Consider the following 21,950-nt stretch of genomic DNA (forward strand, 5'->3'; position numbering starts at 1 on the left):
TATGCTAGACTCCAACACATTTATATTTTGAATTCATCCTTCACATTTAAATTATTATTTCTTTTTCTTGTCATTTTGCCTTTTACTTTCCCCTTTAATTTCTCACCTACAATTTTTTATCTCTTATATTCTATCAATTGCTTAAAAATTAAGTTTATATTAATTTAAGTACAAATAATGTTCGTATAGACTCGACACTCAAACTTTTATTTTACTTTATTATTTGTAACAAATTCATATATGAAATTATAATTTTAAGAGTGACAAATTGAGTCAACCCATTTCTTCCTATTATTATTTATTAACCTGTAAAAAATTGAGAGGACGAGTTTACCTATTTTTGTATAGGCTGAAGTTTTCAACTCTTTCCATTTTGTCAAAAGTTGATTTGCTAAAAGTGAAAAAATAATAAAAATGAAAAAGTGGATTGACGGGTTGATGAATTTGCTGAGTAATAATTAAAAAATTAAAGAAATCCAAATATGCATTAACATAAACATGATCCTCTCACCAAAAAAAAAAAAAGTATATAAACATGATCCACCTCTAACTCACTTTCTTGGCAAGTTGGTGGGACAAATGAAAATAAGTTGGTAGGTTGAAGTCAAATTGTCACATGGAAAAAAACAAGTTAAATATGTTCGCTCAATTAGTTCAACATGCTTTATAACTCAATAATATATATATATATATATATATATATATATATATATATATATATATATATATATGATGGTGGTAATAAGAAATTAAAACTTTACAAATTACTCAAATCTCTCTACTATTAGACCGAGTTTAATAAGTTTAATAATTCATCTCTTTTAAATAAGGGCTTACTTATATTTTTAATTCCCTTACTCTGGAAGGTATTATAAGTTTTAGTTCTCCTTATCTCAATTGCTCACATTTAATCTTTCTAGTTTTTCAATTGTTAAAATAAAATTAAAATCTATTTATAAATCTATAGTCAAATATATGATTTGATTTCTGAGTATAGAATAAGATCTTTTTACAATAATAGTAATAAAAACAAATTATTTATCAAAGTAGAATAGTATGAAAAATATTTATTGTGCAAGAGTTGTTTTTGTCACGTCAGATTCAGGAAATGTAATTCTGACTAATGTTTTGTGTTGTAACATTTGTCCTTTTTCATGAAGCTCTATCATGGTTATAGTATCACGTTGCAATGTTGACACATGTGAAATTCTTACACGATACTCAATCCTAAATGTATTAGTATCAGGAGGCGTCATCCTGTGTACCATCTTTTGTTATTTTTTTAACTTTGGCCCGTCGTTTTCCTGAGATGAATAGGAGGCATCTTCCAAGATAATGCACCCAATGCAATTTTTCGAAAATAGAAGCGGTTTGATTCTAAAAGATGTGGCCTTAAAATATTATCGTTCCTGATCCTTCAAAATTACATGTCAAAGGTCGACCAAAATCTACACACATAAAAAATGAAATACACTTCACAGAATTACGACGTAGATAAACATGTAGTCATTGCAAGTGTGAGTGAAACAATAGGAGTAACTATTGGCTATTTCGAGTTGACTATGGCCTAGATCAAGAATGAAAATCAAAGCAATCCTTTCGTAATTTCAATGCAAATTGTACTTGTTAGCTTTCATTTAATGTTAACAGCTTGTCTTTCCTTTAATATTCTTAGTGCTTCTTTCTTAATTTTTTAGTTTCTATTGCATCCACTTTGCAATTTTATCACAATTCAAATCGCATCTATTATAAACATAATTGCAATGGATATGCCATCTTGGATGGTGCCTCCTATTCATCTCTGGAAAGCAACAACGACTGATCAAATTCCACATGATGGTGCCTCTTGTTCATCTTCGAAAACAACAAAAGACGTCACACAAGATGGCACCTCCGGATACTACATCTAGAATTGAACATCATGCACAAACTTCACATGTCTCAACAATGCAACATGATACTATAATCAAGATGAAGCTTCATGAAAAGGAACAAAAGGTACAAACAAGACGTCACTCAAGATGACATTCCTTGAATCAGACGTGTAAAAAACAACTCTTGCATTGTAAATATACTCTATTTTCATAAATATTTTTTTATTACTATTATTGCAAAAAAGTCAGAATAATGTAGGATCACACCAACCAACCACATACGAGAGGGCCGAATGTAAGAGTGTTACTCCTAGCATTATTGTTGGTGCACCTAGCACTAAGCACGAAAAGATAGAAATATCCCTTACGGATCAAGTTGATCCGTAAGTTAATTTTTAAGACTTACAGATCAACTTGATCCGTAAGTCTTTTATAGATCAAGTTGATCTGTAAGGGGAGAAATTAGCAGGGATAATTTTTCAATTTTCAAAGAATATTGGGTGCACCTAGCAACACTCCGAATGTAAACATTCATTTTATGGTCGTTTATGTGGGCCGGTCACACATGCAAAACGGGTGTTGCTAGGTGCACCCAGCATTATTGTTGGTGCACCCAACATTTAAGGGAAAAAGATTGAAATACCCTTGATCTGTAAGCCTTTAAGTTGATCCATAAAAGGCATACGGATCAAGTTGATCCGTAAGTCTTTTACGGATCAAGTTGATCCGTAGAAGTCTTACGGATCAACTTAATATGTAAGCCTTTTACGGATCAAGTTGATCCGTATATTGATATTAAGTGCATACGGATCAACTTGATCTGTAAAAGACATACGGAATAACTTGATCGGTGAGATTTATGGACCACCCTCATGCACACACATCACAAATGCGAAGAAAGGACAAGGATAGTTTTGATATTTTAAACAAATGTTGGTGCATCAACAATAATGTTGGGTGCATCTAGTAACACCCATGCGAAACATAATGTACTCTTGCTTTGTGGACCAGCCTTGTGGAACTAATGGGCTGCACAGAGCTGAGCCAAAATAATCTTCGACATATGAAGCAAGAGTAAACAAAAAACTTTATCATTTTACTAGGATGGTTGTGAATCTGTGAGATTCATTTACCCAACTTCATTTATTTGTAGGGGGTCCCACAAAATACATTAATACAATACTCATCTTTTTATGCTTTCTTGAACGTAACATGTATAATTTGCTTCAATTGGATTTTCAAAAACTACAGTCTGGGAATTGGTTCTGGAAATAGTTCCTGTAGGATAAACCATTGTCATTTTCCACATTCCAAAATATTTGTACACCAATACAAAGTATAAGCTTTCTCAGCCATGGATATTAGTAGGCTACTCAGGCATTAAAACAATAAAAACACTCTTCTATCACTTAATGTTATTTTCTGGAATATGTTTGGTTTATGTCAAGTCTTGTAGTTTCTTGTTTAGCTACAATTGTAAACGATTTCCAATTTTATTTTTAATTATTACCGTAATCTTTTTATTATCAAATATTTTATACTTAAAGATTATGTTAATTAAAATTTAAAAGTATTATGAAATGAAAAAAAATGTTTTTTATATTTATTTCGTTTAATATTGGACTTCATTATTGCATAATTATTAGTATAACAAAAAGTCAAGAACTAGTGGAAAAAATGGTTTAAACTTTAACTGATCGTATGGAAAGAAAATATTTATTGTTAGTTTTAAAAATTTGTTAAATTATTATTTCAAATAGATAAAAAAAAATTGATACCATATACATGTATTATATTTTCCTTTCTGGTGGAAATTAATATTTTTGTTGGTTCAATGTCAGACACATTTTAAAAATCTACAATCATATTGAAGATTTGGTTGACACATAACATTCAACATTAATTACATAATTAAAGCTGACAATATCTTTTCTTTATAAAAAAAAGGAGTTAAAACTGAGGCAAAAGTTTTGTTTTGAGAAAAGTGGATATGGTTCTGCATGGCATAGTTTATTTATTTAATTTCTAAATTTATTTCAATTCAAAGCCATTTTAAAAAATCAAATTCTTTACAAATCAATTTAGTAAAAGAAAAGAAAAAAAAAAGTCACCGAACCAATTGAGAATTTCGTTCACACAGAACAATCATAATTAAAGAAGACACAACATGAAAATAAAGAGAGAGAGAAAAAGAAAAAGTTAAAGCTGACAAAAAAGTTATAGTTTTGAGAAAAGTGGATCATGATTCTCCATGTCCACGCCGTAGTTTTTAAGTGAATTTGAATTTTTATATTATTTTGAAAGGAATTAATTTATTCTTTCATTTTTATTTTATTTTTTGTTTTGTCTTTGAATTGAAATGTGCATAAAAAGAGAGTGCCTTTATGCTTAGACAACCTGGGTTTCTGTCCCAACCATACTTTGAAATCCGATTTTTGATTATCGAGACACTGCGTCATTGGTTTAAATGATAGGTCATTAATTAATTTGATTAAAAAATTTAAATTACATATGTATTTATATATAAATATATAATTAATATTATTTGAATAATAAATATTTATATATACTATAAAATTTAAAATAATAATTAATAATAAAAAGACATCAAAATAACATTATAGAAATAATTTTTTTTTAATTTTTTATAAAATTGATTAAATCGAACCGATTCAGTGTTTGACATGATAATTCCGAATCAAATTGGATGACCAATCCAATCTAATAATAAAATTAATCAAATTAAATCACCAAATTTCAATTAGACGGATCCAACCGTCCAAACCAAATCAAATAAGTATGCTCACAACACAAGCAATAACACAGATAAATACAACAGCTGCCGACATTTGAAACAGGCGTGGCTATACTCATTTGTCTCTACACTCCACAGACAATGGCACAAATCTACACAATTCTCATTTTCACCAAATACCACACCAAATTATCGAGGTCTTTCGTCTCTCCTCTTCTAAACAAAACACAGAAAATTATAGACCACAATTTTATGGCTTAAAGAAGACTTCTCATCAAAATTATTTTAGAGAATTTACTTATATTTTGGAATTGGAAATGCACAAAAGCATAACCCAATCTTCTCCACCAAACCTTGGTGAGTTGGTGGCGTTTGCTATGCTATCCTCTGGTTGGCACAAAATATCCAAGACCAATTATTCTATGATCAAAGTAATGAAAAAATGCAATGGGACAATAATTCAGTATCTTTCATCCTTATACTGTTTCAATATTAGTATTATTTATATAAGCTAGTTTGTTTTTCTAATTTTAATTAATGATAATTCTTTTTGTTCATGGAGACTTTTATCTCGGATTATTTCAGGATGAAACAAAATAAATAAATAAAAAAGAAACAACGTCAAAGATAATCTGAACCTGGCCACATTTCCCTATTTAATTTTTCACTTTACATTACAAAAGGGTATACAGACCTACAAGCAGAATCCATTTTAGCCCACATAAAGAACCCCATACACTTCCGGATTTTACAAATCAACCCCCCATCTTCCTCCCTTTTTTGTCTTGTTTTTTTAATATAGCTTATTTTTTCCATTCCTACCTGAAATTACAACCTAAACATACCCTTCACAACCCATCCTCCACCACCACAACCACAAGATCTTACAATCTTACAAGATGTCATAAATTACTCCAAACTTCTTTTATTAACACTTTCGCCCCCAAACTTTCCCAATTCCAGATCTGCCTTCCCGTTTAAAAAAATCACGGTCGGGTCATAACTCCAAAATCAGAGGGGCGTAAAGGAGAAGCAGAAGATTCTAGATTAAGGAAGAGAACGAAGAAAGGAACACAAGATAGGTTAGAGTCGGGTCAGACCCGACCCGAAATCCGGAAACGGCACCGATTCGGCTCATTCAAGCCGGAGAAGACGCCTAAGATCACGGGTCGCAGAGTCGGCAACCGCCACCGCCGGCTGCCTCTTCGAAAAAGACGGCAAGGGCAGCGCGCTCGGCGACGGCGACACCGCGAACGCGGATCCGGCGTAAATCTCGCGCCCGGACCTGAAATCCACGATCCGGATCTGCTTCGGGACCATATCCGGGTCGGGTCCGAGCCTCTGGGTCCCAACCACGACCAAATTATCACCTTCCTTCTTCAAAGCCTCTGTTTTCAGCTTCGAATCGAGCGATTCCCCCCTCCGAAGAATCGTGACCTTCTCCATCTCCAAACTCGAAAACCTCGAATCATCTAAACTGGGCCTTTTGTCCACAACCCGTTTTCTTTGTTCGGGTCGGGTTGTCGGCTTCCGGTTACCCCTGAAATAATTGTTAACGTTATTGTTTTTGTTGTTGTGGTGGGTACCATAGGTTCTTCGCCGGGAAAAGCCAGGCGGTGGAACACCGATGCGTTGGGTGAAACAATCTTGTGGCCGTAGAACCTCCGTGCCCATGATGTAGAATTTGAAAATAGAAGAGAGAGAGAGAGAAGGGTATAGATCTGAAGGAGGTCAAAGTTTTGTTTGGCGTAGGATGTTATGTTTTGGAGGTTGTTCCTTGTTTAACATATGTTGTGGTTGGCCCTCACCGGAAACAAGGAAAGACGAGGGGTGAAATGGGAAGAAAAAGAAAGAGAGGGGGTTGAGTCTGGGGAGGGAGAGAGAGGGTAAAGGGTGATATATATAAGATGGGAGAAAGAGGAAGGAGACAAAGGTGGGGTGGGTTTCCACCGACTTTGCGACGCGCGTGGAGATAGAGAGAGTGGGTTTCATTTGACAAGTGGATCGGGTCTTTCCGTTAACGGTGGACGTTTGTTCTTCAACACGTCACACCCCGAAACTGACGTCAGGGAACGGCGCCGTGTGGGCTCGGTTAGTTGTCATTCTCGATGACCATGTTTCCAGGAAATTATTGTTTTCGGTGGGGTCCAGCTGTGGTTGCCCAATAATTATGCTATTTTCAAGATTTTTCTTTTTAAAATATTTATGTATGTTTCGGCCATCTTCAAAAGATTTGCTAAAAATGTAAAAATTGTAGGAATGGTTAGCCTAATATGCCACCTGGTCATTTCTCAGTAGTCTACTCCCACTCCCACTCATTACTCAACTATTCAAACTGGGAAATAACATTGTCATTTTTCTTTTATCGATACGTATTATTACGAGGTTTGGTTGGGATGATAGAAATAATTTAAAGAATAATAATAAAAATAAAATTAGATGAAAAATATTAATTTAAAATAAAATATAAAAGCTGTAGAACTTATTTTTATTTTATTTTCTATTTTTTATTGTCCCCTCCCTTTTTTCTCTTTTTCCTCAAGTCTTTTTATTCGGCTATCATATTAATTTTATATCTCATTTTAGACTTTTGCTTACTAATTAAGGAAATTATTAAAGGTTTAAAATAAGTAAAATATCCAATTATTTTAATTATAGTAGTGATAATGAAAATAAATACACTCACAATTCTAAGGCAACTGCTGCCCCAAGGAAGAACCTGAGAACAAAAAAAACTCTCTCTTCTCTCATTTAATATATGTGTAATCAACCAAAACAAATCTTTCTTTTCATTAAAAACTCTACTATGTTTAATTAATGTGAAAGAGAGAAGAAAGAAAAGAAAGACAGATAAAAACAAATATGGGAGATAATTAAGGTCTAAAAATAAATAGAAAATATAGAAAGTTGTTCCTAATAAATAAGGAAGATAGAAAAAGTCTTGAAGGACTTTTATTTTTAAAAAACTAGAAGAGTAGAAACAGATGGAGTAGTAAATATCAACATTAGTAGTTAGAGTAAAATTTTTATTTAAAATAAAAAATAATATTAATATGAAATCAAATGAAAGAGACATTTGAATATAATAAAATTGATATGAAATAGTCCTAAAAGGAAATAATATTTATGTGAGAGTTGTACTTACTCAATTCAGTAATGCTTAGTATAGTCAGTTCAATAAGTGTAACAGGCTTAGGCTTGAATTAGTGAAACAAAATACTTATTTTTTTAGGAGAATCACACATAATTTCTATACGAGAAAATCTTGCTCAAATTGGACATAATTATTATGACTGATAATTTTCTCTCTCAAAATATTCAATACAATTATTTAAATAGATTAATGCGCTGGTTAATGGTCATTAAAGATTACTTGTGTTTCTTGGTTATTTATTGTGTTAATATATAATTAAATGAATTGCATAAATCAATAGTTATAAATTAATATAATAATTTTACATGGAATTCTTAATTTATTTAATGTTATGTATTAATTTAAAAACTTAAGATTTTAAATTCCTTAACCTATAAGTTTTTATAAACTATCATTTATAGATGAAATTAAACTTTTATATTTTAATAAATAGATTAAAATATGGTTATGCTTTCGCGAGCCATGCATTGGTATATTTGTGCGACTGAATTTCCCCCTAACGAAACTTTTTTGAGTTCGATAGTACTATTGGGAGACTTTCCATCTAGTGCCGGACACTATGTTAATCAAGTTTATTAGTGTTAGCCTAATATACAAACATTATCTTCTGAACAATATACACATATCGATCAAATGAAACCACACGATTTGACTCATACTACTATTAATTTGAAATTAATATGTGTGCATGTTTATAAATAGAGAGTGATGATTTTGCACTTCACATGGCTTTGTTCATGCTCTTAATAATGAATGTTGTTGAATAATTCATTCTTATCTAGTTTTTAAAGAGCATCTCAACTTGGCTGTTCCCTTACCACCTATTTATTTTCTAACCTTCGATCATTCTCTAACCTATTTTATATTATTCATATAATATATTTTTATAATATTCTTTTATAACATTATTATTGTCATCATCACATCTTTCATCTTATTATTTTATATTTCTGTCTCTTTCCTTTTAATCTCTCTCATGATTGTATAAACTTTTTAACAATTTTGTTAATCAAAATAATTAATAATCCATAAAATCAAGGCTAATCTTTATAAAAGATAAACAAAAAAATGTCCATGCAATATATTTAAAAGTAAGGGGTGAAATGGACATTTCACCTCTCTTCATGGGTGTCAGTGTTCGAATGAAGCAAGCGCAGTTTGAGTCAAGCTTTCCATTGCTTACTAAAACAGAAACACTTTGCCCACTTGAACCGGTTCTTGTCTCATTGGATTTTTTTTTAAAAAAAAATAATAACCCCTTTAAATTGAAAATTCACTTTAAAAAACAAATGAGAAGTTATTAAAACTAATTACGTAAATTATTATAATATGATTATGAAAAATCACTTAAAAAATTAATTGTTAAAATTTAAATAGTATAATTACGTATATATACACATTTAGTCAGAATTTGCAGCATTAATTTTTGAATAACAAAATTATTATTCTTATCTTGAAACTTTATTTTTTTTTCAATTTGATTCTATAACTTTTTTATTTTAGTTTGGTCCATTTTATCAATTGTTATTTTTACCGCTACATTTATTTGTCAATTATTATAGTTTTTTAAAACTGTGGTAGTTTTTTACTACCACAAAAATCAATATGACAAAAACGTACCAAAATTGAAAATCATAAAGAGATAAAGGATTAAGGTTAAGATTTTATCAAACAAACAGCCCAGAGAATTCACAAGTCGTATGTCAATTTTGAAACCACACTATAATATTACTTTTTTATTCATCGTCACGAAAGTGAATTTAACAATTTAAGAGGTTTTCAAGTGAAAGCTTAGTCAAAATTCTCATAAAACTTTATAATGTGTATTAAGCGTAAAACCAATAAATATCATAAAGTAAAACCATTACAAAAAACTTTGAAGAACTGTAATCACACTTAAAAAAAATTAAAAAAAGTTTTGATAAGTATGTTCAATGCCTTATTGAATGTCACATGTAATTGTTGTTGTTAGGACCTAAAGTTATCTAGCTGTTTAACAATTCTTTTAAGGTAATTTAACAAATTTTGTTAACTTGTTAACATTATTTTAGATGATGATGTAGGAGTTAATATATTATCTGATATATATATATATATATATATATATATATATATATATATATATATATATGATTAATTATATTTTTATTTCATAATTACAATACCAAATAAATTAAAAGCCTAATTAAGGCAGGTCATTATATGTGTAAAGTAATACATTAATTATTATGTCATCGATATGTGATCATTGGTGTTGCATAAAAAAATTAGTTAAATAATTAATAAAATAGTAGTAAAATGATCAAAATCGTACAAATGTGATACTTAAATAACCTAATTGGTACAATTAAAATTTAGAGGATCGTACAATAACAATGTGTGTATGAGAGAAATTAATGAGGGGAATATGATATATATTTTTTTTGCCAGAAATATGCTTGTAAGCAAAGGTCTCTATGCATGTATTTTTATTTATTTTTTGTATGTTTCTACATTTCAAAATCACAAGGGTCAATTTAGTGAGGAAGTGCAAGTAATATTCATGAGATCATAAATTTTAACCTCAATACAATTTTGCTTTGGACATGGCTTAAGTTTTTGCACAATGGTTGATCACAAGCTAACCATACACCTCAACACTAGTAGCTTTGTTTGGATCCTGAAGTTGAATCTCTCACCTCAGTCTTAGGCCATTGACCCCAATGTAGATCTTGCGTCTTGCACTTGCCTAAACATGGACTATCGTCGTTATTTTACCCATAAACATCGTTGTTCTACCAATTTGCTTATTTTAGATTTTCGAATCTTAATTTATAAGTGATCATCGTCGTTGAACATCAATGCGAAGAATTGGAACATTAATTGCTACTTTTGACATCCCAAGGCCAGTCTTGGAGATTGTACACGTAAATTAAATAGTGTTGAATAGATTCCCAACGTGTTTGGTAACACGTCTATTGCTCTCGGACGTGGATCCAGTAGAAGTTATAAATAGCTTTTGCGTCTTACTGATTTTAACGTGAAAATCTGACTATACGTACGAGCAATTTAATTAACGAAGCGAATCGATATAAATATATGAACAAATCAATCGTCGTCATTACTACTTTAAAAAAGTTATTGTTTACGCATAAAATAATATGTTAGTGTTTACGAAGTTTAATAAATGAAAAATATTTCAGGTAATTCAGTTGATAGACTTGTGTAAGTTATACATATTATACTGAAATTATATTTTAGACATTTAGTATTCTAAAGTTATACATCTTATAATTTTTTAAAAATCTAAAATATCTTTCTTAGTATCGTTTATATATATATATATATATATATATATATATATATATATATATATATATTAAGAAGAAATAAAAAGAAAAATTAAAAAATATTAATAAAATAAATATAAAGAAAATAAGTTTTTGAGTTGATATTTGCTTAAATTTTTTTAGGAGTAAATCATATATATTTTTTTAACTTATTATTTACTAAATGATTATTTATTAGAAATTAAATATTTAAATAGTTATGTAAAAAAAATTACAACTCCCCTTTAATACACTCTTGGATCCATCCTTAAGCGGGGATAATTTAAAAAAAAAAACTAATTTAATGATAAATCAAATTATTAAAAGATTAATTTAATGATAAGTATTTAAATATAGTGTATATACAATATAAAAATTATTTACGACATTAATTTAATGATATTTAATTTTAAAAATAAATAAAATAGGGCATATAACATTAGAGTTTTGTCTCTCTCTCTCTCTCTCTCTCTCTCTCTCTATATATATATATATATATATATATATATATATATTTTTTTTTTTTTTTTTGCTGGATTAGAGTTTTCTCTATATTATAATCGTTGCACTATGCTTTCCTTTTATTTTCCTTCGCCCTTTCAGTATTTTCCATTGTAGCTCCCTTTGACTTAGTTCAGGACCCAATTCAATGTTGAGTTTTAACTTGTTTTTTGAATAATAACAATAAATGATTCTCTATCCCCCACATGTCTGTTTCAATAATTTTTGCTAGAAAAAAAAAATGTAGTGGAAACAAATCAAATATGGTTTTGAGTTTTCATAAGGTGTGGGGTCGATTAAACCTTTTATCATAATAGTTAATTAATTGCAAAGAATATGCGCGCTGTGTGTGTTTTAGTCTCGTTTTTCCTGTACAGTTTACAAACACGGAATAGAAACTAATAGCATGGGAAGGAGAGATGAAACATCCAAAGAAGGGATAAGTGGCTTGAAAGGAACATGGGTACGTATCATTCAAAGGTGGGATCACAAAATGGGTTGGACTCATTTGTCAATTCATTTAACTCATATTTTTGGCGGATTAGATTAATGTGCTAACTTGTTTAATTCGTCAAGAAAATAAGGTGGGTCGGTCAATTTATCAGCTTTCTTTAATATAATAATAAGGTTATATATACATTCATGTGTTAAGTCTTAAAGGATTGAAACAAAAGTTCTAATGATCTAATTATTCCAAAAGTATTAACTTCTTCTTTCGCTATATTTTTATAATTAAACTTGAATCCTTGATATTTTAGAATAAATAAGGAAAATTAATTATGTGATAATTGACCCAACATATACAAATGACAATGTTGATTACGTTAATTCTAGTATGGCATAAGAGAAATTGAGCCAAGTTAATATATTTAAAAAATCTCTTTAAAATTAAGGAGAGAAAAATAACCTAAAAAAGCATTTGATTGGAATGTGGCATTTAAAAAATATTGCATACCCTAACCTGTCATTTTCTCTCTTAAAAAATATTGCATACCCTAAAATAATCAAATTTGACATAACCTAATTAGACTTATATATTATTTTTTTAAAGATCCAACCCATAAAATAATTAAATTTATTATTATGTAAATTAATTATTAAATATAAAATACATTAAATTTTAACCATAGTTTATTAAATTAAATTATTCATGATTTTTTTTTATTTTTTAAGTTGTTATTTTGTTTTTATCTTGATTTTATTTATGTTTTCTCATGTTAATAGTCTATATATAGTATTTCATTTTTATCCAAAATAAAATATTAATATTGAAAATATTAATTTTATTAATTAAATATTATCACAAATTGATATCTTTTAAGCACATTTAGTATTATATACTTAGAAAATTTCAAACAAAAATAAATTATTGTTATAAAAAATTAATTTTATTAATTTAACTTGACCTAACCCATTTATAATCGGAGGTTGATTTTGATCAAATATATTAACAAAATTATACAAACTAAATTTAACACACAAAAATTTAACCGAGTTGAGTAATAAATTTAGTCAAACTCAATCCCTAAAGACTCTTACTTCCTTTGGATAAGTAAGTTGACATAAGAGCTTGAATTCTATTACAACAGGTCTTATTTTAAATTTTTTTATGAGGATAAAATTTAAAGAGAAAAAGAAGAAGAAAAAACTCTTCAAAGTTTATTTATATAAAAAATAATTATAGCAAAATTGCAAGAATAGACATCTAACATGATGCGAAGTTTTAAAAAGAGAAGGAAAATGCAGGAGTATATATATATATATATGTTGTTGATAAAAACGTCATTTTAATTACTAAAAGTTAGTTAATATACGTGTGACTGTGTGAGTAAACACACATATATTCAATAATAATTAATATTTTAATCGCAAAGGTCAGTGATATACAACGTGAGAGTAAGCACACATGATTAATGGTTTAACTTTTAACTATACTAATTGAGTAGTTAGGTAATAAGAAATGTCCTCCTAATCCTGAAATCTTGACATGATGAACGACCTACCTTTGACAAGTTGAAAACATGAATTATGGTTAAAACATTATGTTTGTTTTTAAAAAAGATGTAAAAGCTTCCTACATTGCCTTAGATTTTCAAACATTGTATTAACATACCATTACCAATGTAAAAATGTCCCACCAAATGCTCCTTTGCTGTGAAATTTCAACCATGATGGGAAAAGATCTGGGCAATTATTATAGAACAGCTTCAAACCAAAGATAAGAGGAACACATAGAGAAAATCTACTTGCACATCATTCAGATTTCTGGCTCTAAATGATCGACCAAAAGTTATGGTCACAAAGAAGCTGATGAGCAATCAAAAGCATTCATTAATGGGTTAGTAATTATATGCGATGATGAATGGCCCACTGAATACAGGAAAAATCTCAAGGTTTTTCGTTTCCCATCTCAGAGGCTGAAATGAAGGTGACACAAATTTTCAACCCCACAAAACTCGACATTATTAATTAGCACTAACAAATCATGTTTACGTTTATCAATAACTACACATCTGGGCCGATTGGCCCTTTATTCAACAAAAAACAGACTAAAGTACTTTCTATTTACACGCTACAGTTTTGATAAGTACAACCCCATATCCCCTTTTTATATTTAAATCACCCATTATACCCTTTTTCCTTAGCAAATATGGGGTGTGGAAATAGAAAGTGCCTAGACTAAATATCTAAAAGCCCAAAGGATGATTTTGGGGTTAGTTAGCCAGATGAATAAAATATTCATGATAGTAAGTAGTCAAGTCAAGCCATCCATTCTGGAATATAAATTTACACTATGGAATGGAATTTTCAGAATACAATGATAGATGCATGATACAATAATGGGAGTGTAGAATACAATAGCCCCAAATTAAGGTGCTCGGCACATAAAGCCACCCCAATTGAAGTATGCTGTGCTAGGCCCATGCCATGCAACCACCGCACACAAAACCTCAAAATCAAACGAAGCAGGTACATACTAGCATATATTTTAGTGTATGTTTAAATTTCACATGAGAGAATTGAAAAGCATTTTAGTCTCAAAGTAACAATTTTTTATTTTTTATTTTGTACTCTAAAGTTCACGTTATATATTAGAATCCGTAAAAAAAAAATAAAAAAATTCAACTTCAATCCAGACATAACTTACTCTTTCAGGAGTCCTTGGGTTTTACGCAAGTGTATTTGCCGATTGAAAGAATGCAAAACTGAACAAGTGACCTTGTCTTGTTCTGAAACAACTCTATCTTCTGAAGATGTTTTATCAACTAAAACGAAAAAAGAAAGAAGGTGGGTGCACTACAATAATTTTTGGATTTGGATCCTCTCCAGCAAGGATAAGGACCGTAGGATTAATCTTATGAATGAGATTATGGTGAAGACCATCAGAGTCGTGGACCACGTGGTAGTAAACATTAACGACTTACCAATAAAATGAGAGCTTTCCACTGTCGAAACCGAGCAAATTAAACCAGCGGCGTCGACAAATAATCTTTCACTGTTCCATTGCAAAGAGAATCTTTCATTTTTGTCAAAGGAGAATCTTTCATTGGAAAATGATCTCTTCATAATGCCGCACTCTTATTCAATAGCTGGATTTGCTACTTTCATCTCGTGATTCACTTAGCCGCCGACCAAGACAAGGTCCCAACTGGTTCCTGAATCCGGTTCAGTTTACACTAACCAATTCTTTTAGTTATTTATTTTCATTTTCTGTTTGAGATTAATTACCGGAGAGTTTGCTGAAGGAGAATGCTTCGCTCTCCAACACAGTGAGAAGGCTCACCAGAGATGTATCCAAGGTGCAAATTACGTTCTTTGCTTTCTTCTGAAATCTGATTTTTTTATTCCATGCAGACTGCAGTTGTTGTTGGACTAATGGGTGGATATTGCATGCAGTTGGAGACTTTCAGAAAGACGCTTATGAAATCACTTCGCGAACATGAAGATAATTCTCTACGTTACTTTTATTCTATTATTATATTATCATTAAATGTTAACAAAGAGGGGTTAATTAGGAATCAAAGTTTAACATATATTTTTTAAGAAAATATTATCAATTCATTTTTATAAAAAAATTGATTATTATTTTTAATTAACTAATGTGTTTACTATTATTATTATTATTATTATTATAATTATTTATTATTATGGTTGTAGTTCTTGTGCAGAAGTATTTGTTTTGGTGTGCAGAAGAAGTTTTTTTATTTTTGTTTTTTATTATTATCTTGGCTTGGCTTGGCTTAATTTATTATTAGTTTAGTAATCTTAATCTGCGACTATTTGTGAAATATACTAAATCAGTTCAACAAAATACTGTATCTACTAATGGGATTCTTTGAACGAGAAACCTTTTGAGATTTATCAATTTAAATCATGAAATTTTTCCTATAACTAATTAAGCTTGTAGCATTGCTTGGGCTTCATCTTACGGAATTTTGATAATTATCATGTTCGTTTGGTCAAATAAGCAATTGATTAATTTTGTGTAATATGCTGTCCTTTTTCCATTTCTTTATCCACCCTCCCCTTAAGGATCATTATGGATTTATCTTAAAAAAATAATTAGCATGTTTGCATTGTCTATGATAGTAGTAGCTAACAAATAAGATATTTATTTCGAATGTTACTGGGGGACGTAACATTTGGTTTGCATTTGAGTTTGGCACAGGAAGGAACCCCGGACATTGCCGCTAAGATACATAGTCAAGCAAGTTTCACCTCCACATCGCAATTTGGAGGTACTTTCAACTTGTCTGCTATTCATTATTCACCTTAATTTACTCTTTTTTGATCTATTAGTCTAGTTTTACAACAAGACAGCATTTTGATCCTACTGTGAATAAGCTGTAAGCAAATCGGCTTAATTATTTTAAGCTTCCAACAAACAATTATTTGAGCAGTATTTTTCTCATTTTGGGTTTTGATAATTAAGTTCTTATTTGATTGCAGATGATGATGCTTCTTCAACGCTTTCTTCTAGATCTTCTTCGACGCGAATAAACACTTCTGATATGGGAAGTTATTTAGCAGAGGATCGTGAGTCTGATGGTGAGTACTATCATCAAATGGGGCAATAGTATACATATCTTGTTTTTATGTATCATCAAAATAGACACGATGGTGCCTATATCTTTGGTTTGGTATTGCTGAAAAGTGAACAAAAATATGCTATTTATCTTCACCATTCTTGTGTATTTCCAAAAATATCTTAAAAAAAAACTTTGTTAATTTTCTCAACCTGATTAAAATTCTGCACAATATTGTTAATTATATAGGTTGGGTAATTAACTACTAACATTTTCGTTCCAAGCCATTAACATTAACTAAATCCATTTATATGTAAATTAAAAAAATAAAAATACAAAAGCCATTGGTTAGCTTCACCTCCACGTGCCAAAGACGTGGGAGGGAGAGAAGTTGGTCATCCCTACGTGCAAGTTCATAAGCCTCTCTCCAACCAGCCACAGCCTTTTAATTAAATTTGACTATCTTAATTTCGTACAACTAGCTTGCTTATTCATTTTAATATTTTTTTTATATCAAAGGGTGGAGAAAATTCAGATATGCATTAAGAAGAAACAAACAATGAATGAGCAAGAAACTAATTAAAGCCGTATTTGGGGCAACAAAAACCGGTGTGAGATAATGACAAGGTTGTAGTATTATCATAGAAAGACACAGAAAAATCATGCCAACCGCTACTTTCATTTTCATGTCTTTCTCTTTCTTCTCTTCCTCTCTGACTCTATATGCGTGCGCGTCATTCCCGTGGCTACCCTTTTGGTTCTCGGAAACTCGATCGTCTTGCCTAGCCTAATATAATTGGCCACCATGACCGATGAACAACGAGAACCACAAGCTTCCCCGAGGTAATGACTATCTATCTTTCGTTCATGCATATATGTATTCTTTTTACTTCTTTATTGGTGCATGTCACCATCACATTCTATTTGTTTTTTCATGCAACGTTTGTTTTTCATCTCATGCATCCATGGTTTGTCAATTTGTGTTTCTTCTATTAGTTTCAACTTTCAATTTGTATTTTTTTTCATGTTGGTCTCCTTAATAATATTAACCGACTAGTGAATAAATTAATGTACATTTTTTTTACTTCCAAGTTTTCAACCATGTGATGATGATCTTGATGTTGCTTTGATATTTATTTTTGTCTTGTGGTTCTGGCTGTCGGTGGCATTTGATCATATATATACATGATGGTTGCATTGGAATTTGTTTTTAGTCTCTTAGGCCATGCATGTCCAATATATTATTGTGTCATGCTCTTTGGTTTTTGCTGACAAAAGATTATGTTGGAAGCAATGGCGTCCACAAGTTAGAAAGAAAACAAATAGCTGAAAGAGAAAGAAAACAAATAGCTGGAAGGGATAGATCGGTTTTTAGAGGCAGGCGTCCACGACCTGGGTTTTCTGATTCATTTTCAAGCACTGGTAATTGAAATTCAATTCCCTTTCTCTTCTTTTCTTGTTTCCAACACTTTTTTGTTTTTGTTTTTTCTCCAAACATGTTGTGTTGAAGTGTTGAAATTTGAAACCTTAACTATTTTCATTCATTTGTTCTTTTTTTGTATTAATGCTGAAAATGAATACCATATTAGACTTGGAAGCTTTAGAGATTGAAGAGGGCTCTCCTAGGAGTCAAGGGTCTGAAACCCCAAGTTCAAGGGCCAGCACTTCTGATTCGGAGAGTCAGGGATCTTTTGCTGGGGCACCTAATACCAATAACCAATGGCGGGGTTTCTTTAAACTACTCAAGAAAGGATCACAAATGCCTTTCCAACCTTTTCACCCACTTAAAAATGTTCCAAAACTGACAAGAAGAAAAAGCAAGAGGATCAGGGAGGACCTCATTCCTTCTCTGAATTCTCCAGCTCTTCATGCATCTTTTGACGCTGAGTTTGGCTGCTTCAAATCTTCCTGGAAAAACTTCACTCTCGCCGAGATCCAAGCTGCAACCAATGACTTTAGCCATGGTATGCAATTCTCTTTACAGAAAAATCAAGTTTCTATTGATTTGTGTTAGCTAATCCATGGTAATTGGTATGCTAATCCAATAAGTCATTAAGTAGGATCTGTTTGAATAAACTTCTCTGTAAGCACTTAATGGATTAAAAAGAACTATTGCTTTGTATTAGCTAATCCAATAAGTAGGTCTATTTGAATAAACTTCTCTGTAAGAACTTGTAGGAAAAGAAACCAAGAAGGAAAAATGAAATAAATTTTTCCGTAAGTACTTATGGAGAAGTTTATCCCAACAAACTCTTAATCCAAGTAACTCTAGAAACCTTTGTTTTTTTTTTTTTTTTAATGATGATATATTGACATCATGTTAGCTTGGCTGATAAGCTATATTATATATGTTTACTTTTGAAGAAAATTTGATTGGGGAGGGAGGCTATGCTGAGGTTTACTTGGGCAAATTGGAGGATGGAAACTTTGTTGCCATTAAAAGGTTGACAAGAGGGTGCCAAGAAGAAATGACTGCAGATTTCTTGTCTGAGCTTGGCATTATAGTGCACGTGGACCACCCAAACATAGCTAGATTGATTGGATATGGTGTTGAAGGAGGAATGTTTCTTGTTCTTCAATTGTCTCCACATGGTAGCCTGTCATCCATACTTTATGGTATACATACTAACTAACCATTTTGAGAGTTTCTGGAATGCTATGCAAATTTTGGGATAATTACAAAAGTTATAATTACCTTTTTCGTTTTTCCTTTCATTTGCATGATTTCAGGACCCAGAGAGAAACTGAATTGGAACCTCAGATATAAGATTGCTTTGGGGACTGCTGAGGGCCTTCGCTATCTGCATGAGGAGTGTCAAAGAAGGATCATTCACAAAGACATCAAAGCTTCTAATATTCTTCTCTCAGAGGATTTTGAGCCTCAGGTGCCTCATATGCCTCACAAATCTGATTATGGAACTTCTTCTGTTCTAAATCAGTTTACAATCTTTATTGTTTCATCTAAGTAAGTTTGTTTAATGCTAATCTTACACCAGATATCTGATTTTGGGCTTGCAAAGTGGTTGCCCGACCAATGGACTCATCACACCGTCTCCAAAGTGGAAGGCACATTCGGGTTTGTATATTTAACATCTTCACAATCTTTCTATGTTTACATTTTTTTTTCTTTCCTTCTTTTCACCAATTAATTGACACTTTTTTTTTTATGTTTTTCTTTTGCATTAACCTTGGATGCTACAACAGCTACCTTCCTCCTGAATTCTTTATGCATGGTATAGTAGATGAAAAGACTGATGTCTATGCTTATGGTGTGCTATTATTGGAGCTCATTACTGGTCGACAAGCTTTGGATAGCTCACAGAAAAGTCTGGTGATGTGGGTATGTCTGCCTTTGCACAAACAAATACTAGATGTTTATTAACCATCTTGACAAGGAAAATGTTTAATATTAAAAGTAAATAGGATAAACGATTTCTACAGAATCATCCAATTCAGCTGTCGTGCATGATAAGTTTGCTGACTTTTATAATAAATTAATAATCACTTAAAAAGTTATACCTACCATAAATTCTAATTTGTTGACAGTGAAAAGATACTTACACTAACCGTGCATAGAAATTAAAATCTAATTTTAATCTACCTTTTTACAAAATAATCATTGCAGGCAAAACCTTTGCTAACTGCAAATAACATCAAAGAGCTTGTGGATCCAGTTTTGGCTGATGCTTATGATGAAGAGCAGATGAAACTTGTAACCTTAACAGCTTCTCTGTGTGTAGACCAGTCCTCAATTCAACGACCGGATATGAGCCAGGCAAGTCCTTTATATATTCAGTAGATTGCTAGAGAAGGTTGACTTGTCCAAGCATCTTTGCACCAACCACTTATCTGAATTAATAGAATTCTCTCATATTACCATAATATCATTCTTTCTCTCCAAATGACCCTAACAATGTATGGAAATAATAGCTGCAAAATTGGTTAAGCATAAATAATAGCTGCAAATTTTGGTTAAGCATAAATAAACAAAAGCTTTTAATGTTTGTGTTTTTTTTTTTCCTGATTGGATGCAGGTATTTGATATACTAAGAGGGGAAGAAGAGAGCTTAAGAATCATGGAAGAACGATCGAAGTCAAAACTTCAGAGGACATACTCTGAAGAACTCTTTGATGCAGAAGAGTACAACTCAACAAAGTTTTTGAGTGAGAGGGATCGACACATGGAGACTATTCTAGGCTGCAGTAGCTCTGTTACAGACGATGAAGAGAAAATCTAGCATATGGCCAGTGATTCAGATAATGTGTGTACAAGGAACTACATAAGTTGAAATTATAGGTCAGTGTGATTTATTTGCAGAACATGAACTGATTCTGATTCCACTTGAGGATCCAGAGCTGGCCAGCACATGATGGGGTTGAAGGGGTTAACAAAGACAGAAACTGAGGTAGAGGCAGAACCTCGTGTGGATGTAGCATGCTTGTCAATATTTTTATTTAGTCAAAATGATGATGAAGTTGGGGTATAATTTGTGAAGCCCAATTAAAGCTTCAGAATGGTTGCAGTGTCAATGATCATCATCAACTGCAAATACCCTTTTCAGCAAGTTGTTTAATTTTCTGTTGTAACCATAAGCAGATTTGTCCAAGAAAATTTCCTTTTATTTGTTCAATTTGTGCCATGTGATTTTTATTTTATATCTCTTCCGTAGTTGTAAATTTTTAGCTTTTAGTTTTCGAATATAAATTTAAAATTTCAAAACAAAATGTGTCTTTTTTTATATATTAAAAACATAATGTGTCCGTTAAAATAAGTATGAATTGGTTTTGAATCAATTTAAAACACTTTTAACTTCTTTTTCTTTTCAAAAAATGTTTTGGATTTTTTTTAATTTTTAATCGTAAAAGCAATCCATTTAGACTTAATTTCTTCATATTTCTTAAAAAATACACATTATTATTATGATTATCATTTCTTATAATCATTATTTTTTTAAAACTATTATTATTATTATCATTATTATCTTATCTTTATTAGTCACTTATTATCATTATTGTTATTGTAGTTATTGTGTTGTGATTTCCTATATTTATCCTTTCGTTAATATGCCTTGACAGTTGACATAACAAAAGCATTTTTGTAACACTTAAAGTGCGCCTGACACTATAATTTTTAGTATTAAAGTGAAACCTAACATATAACTTTCCCTCCTCTGTTTTGCCCCACTTTATTGACATTTATTAGGTTAAAAAGTGCTGAAAAAATTGAGCTACTAATAATTAGGAGTATTCATGATCATGAATACAAACAAGGGAAAAAAGAAAAAAAGAAAAAAAAGCAGTATTATTTTGCATCTATGCTTGATGGTGATT

General features: G+C 31.0%; 2 protein-coding genes across 7 annotated transcripts; one reads left to right on the forward strand and one right to left on the reverse strand.

Annotated features, from left to right (window-relative positions):
* Window positions 1-5,257: 5,257 nt before the first annotated feature.
* On the reverse strand, window positions 5,258-6,889 carry LOC100820034 (uncharacterized). The gene has a single exon (XM_006594388.4). The coding sequence runs from the start codon at window positions 6,301-6,303 to the stop codon at window positions 5,764-5,766; it is 540 nt and encodes a 179-aa protein (XP_006594451.1). The 5' UTR covers window positions 6,304-6,889; the 3' UTR covers window positions 5,258-5,763.
* An 8,892-nt stretch (window positions 6,890-15,781) lies between these two features.
* Window positions 15,782-21,250, forward strand: LOC102670300 (receptor-like cytosolic serine/threonine-protein kinase RBK2). Of its 6 annotated transcripts, none has more exons than XM_041008266.1 (11): window positions 15,782-16,331; window positions 16,543-16,641; window positions 17,139-17,462; window positions 17,898-18,041; window positions 18,209-18,583; window positions 18,984-19,235; window positions 19,350-19,504; window positions 19,616-19,695; window positions 19,824-19,959; window positions 20,245-20,394; window positions 20,654-21,250. In XM_041008266.1, the coding sequence occupies exons 3-11, from the start codon at window positions 17,432-17,434 to the stop codon at window positions 20,855-20,857; spliced, it is 1,527 nt and encodes a 508-aa protein (XP_040864200.1). In that variant the 5' UTR covers window positions 15,782-16,331; window positions 16,543-16,641; window positions 17,139-17,431; the 3' UTR covers window positions 20,858-21,250. The 6 variants fall into 6 exon arrangements, with proteins under 6 accessions (XP_040864200.1, XP_040864201.1, XP_006594454.1 ...); XM_041008267.1 differs by having other exon boundaries at window positions 17,406-17,462; XM_006594391.4 differs by having other exon boundaries at window positions 17,406-17,462; window positions 17,911-18,041.
* Window positions 21,251-21,950: the final 700 nt, after the last annotated feature.

Source organism: Glycine max, chromosome 13 (assembly GCF_000004515.6).
Source record: "Glycine max cultivar Williams 82 chromosome 13, Glycine_max_v4.0, whole genome shotgun sequence".
NCBI classification, from domain to species: domain Eukaryota; kingdom Viridiplantae; phylum Streptophyta; class Magnoliopsida; order Fabales; family Fabaceae; genus Glycine; species Glycine max.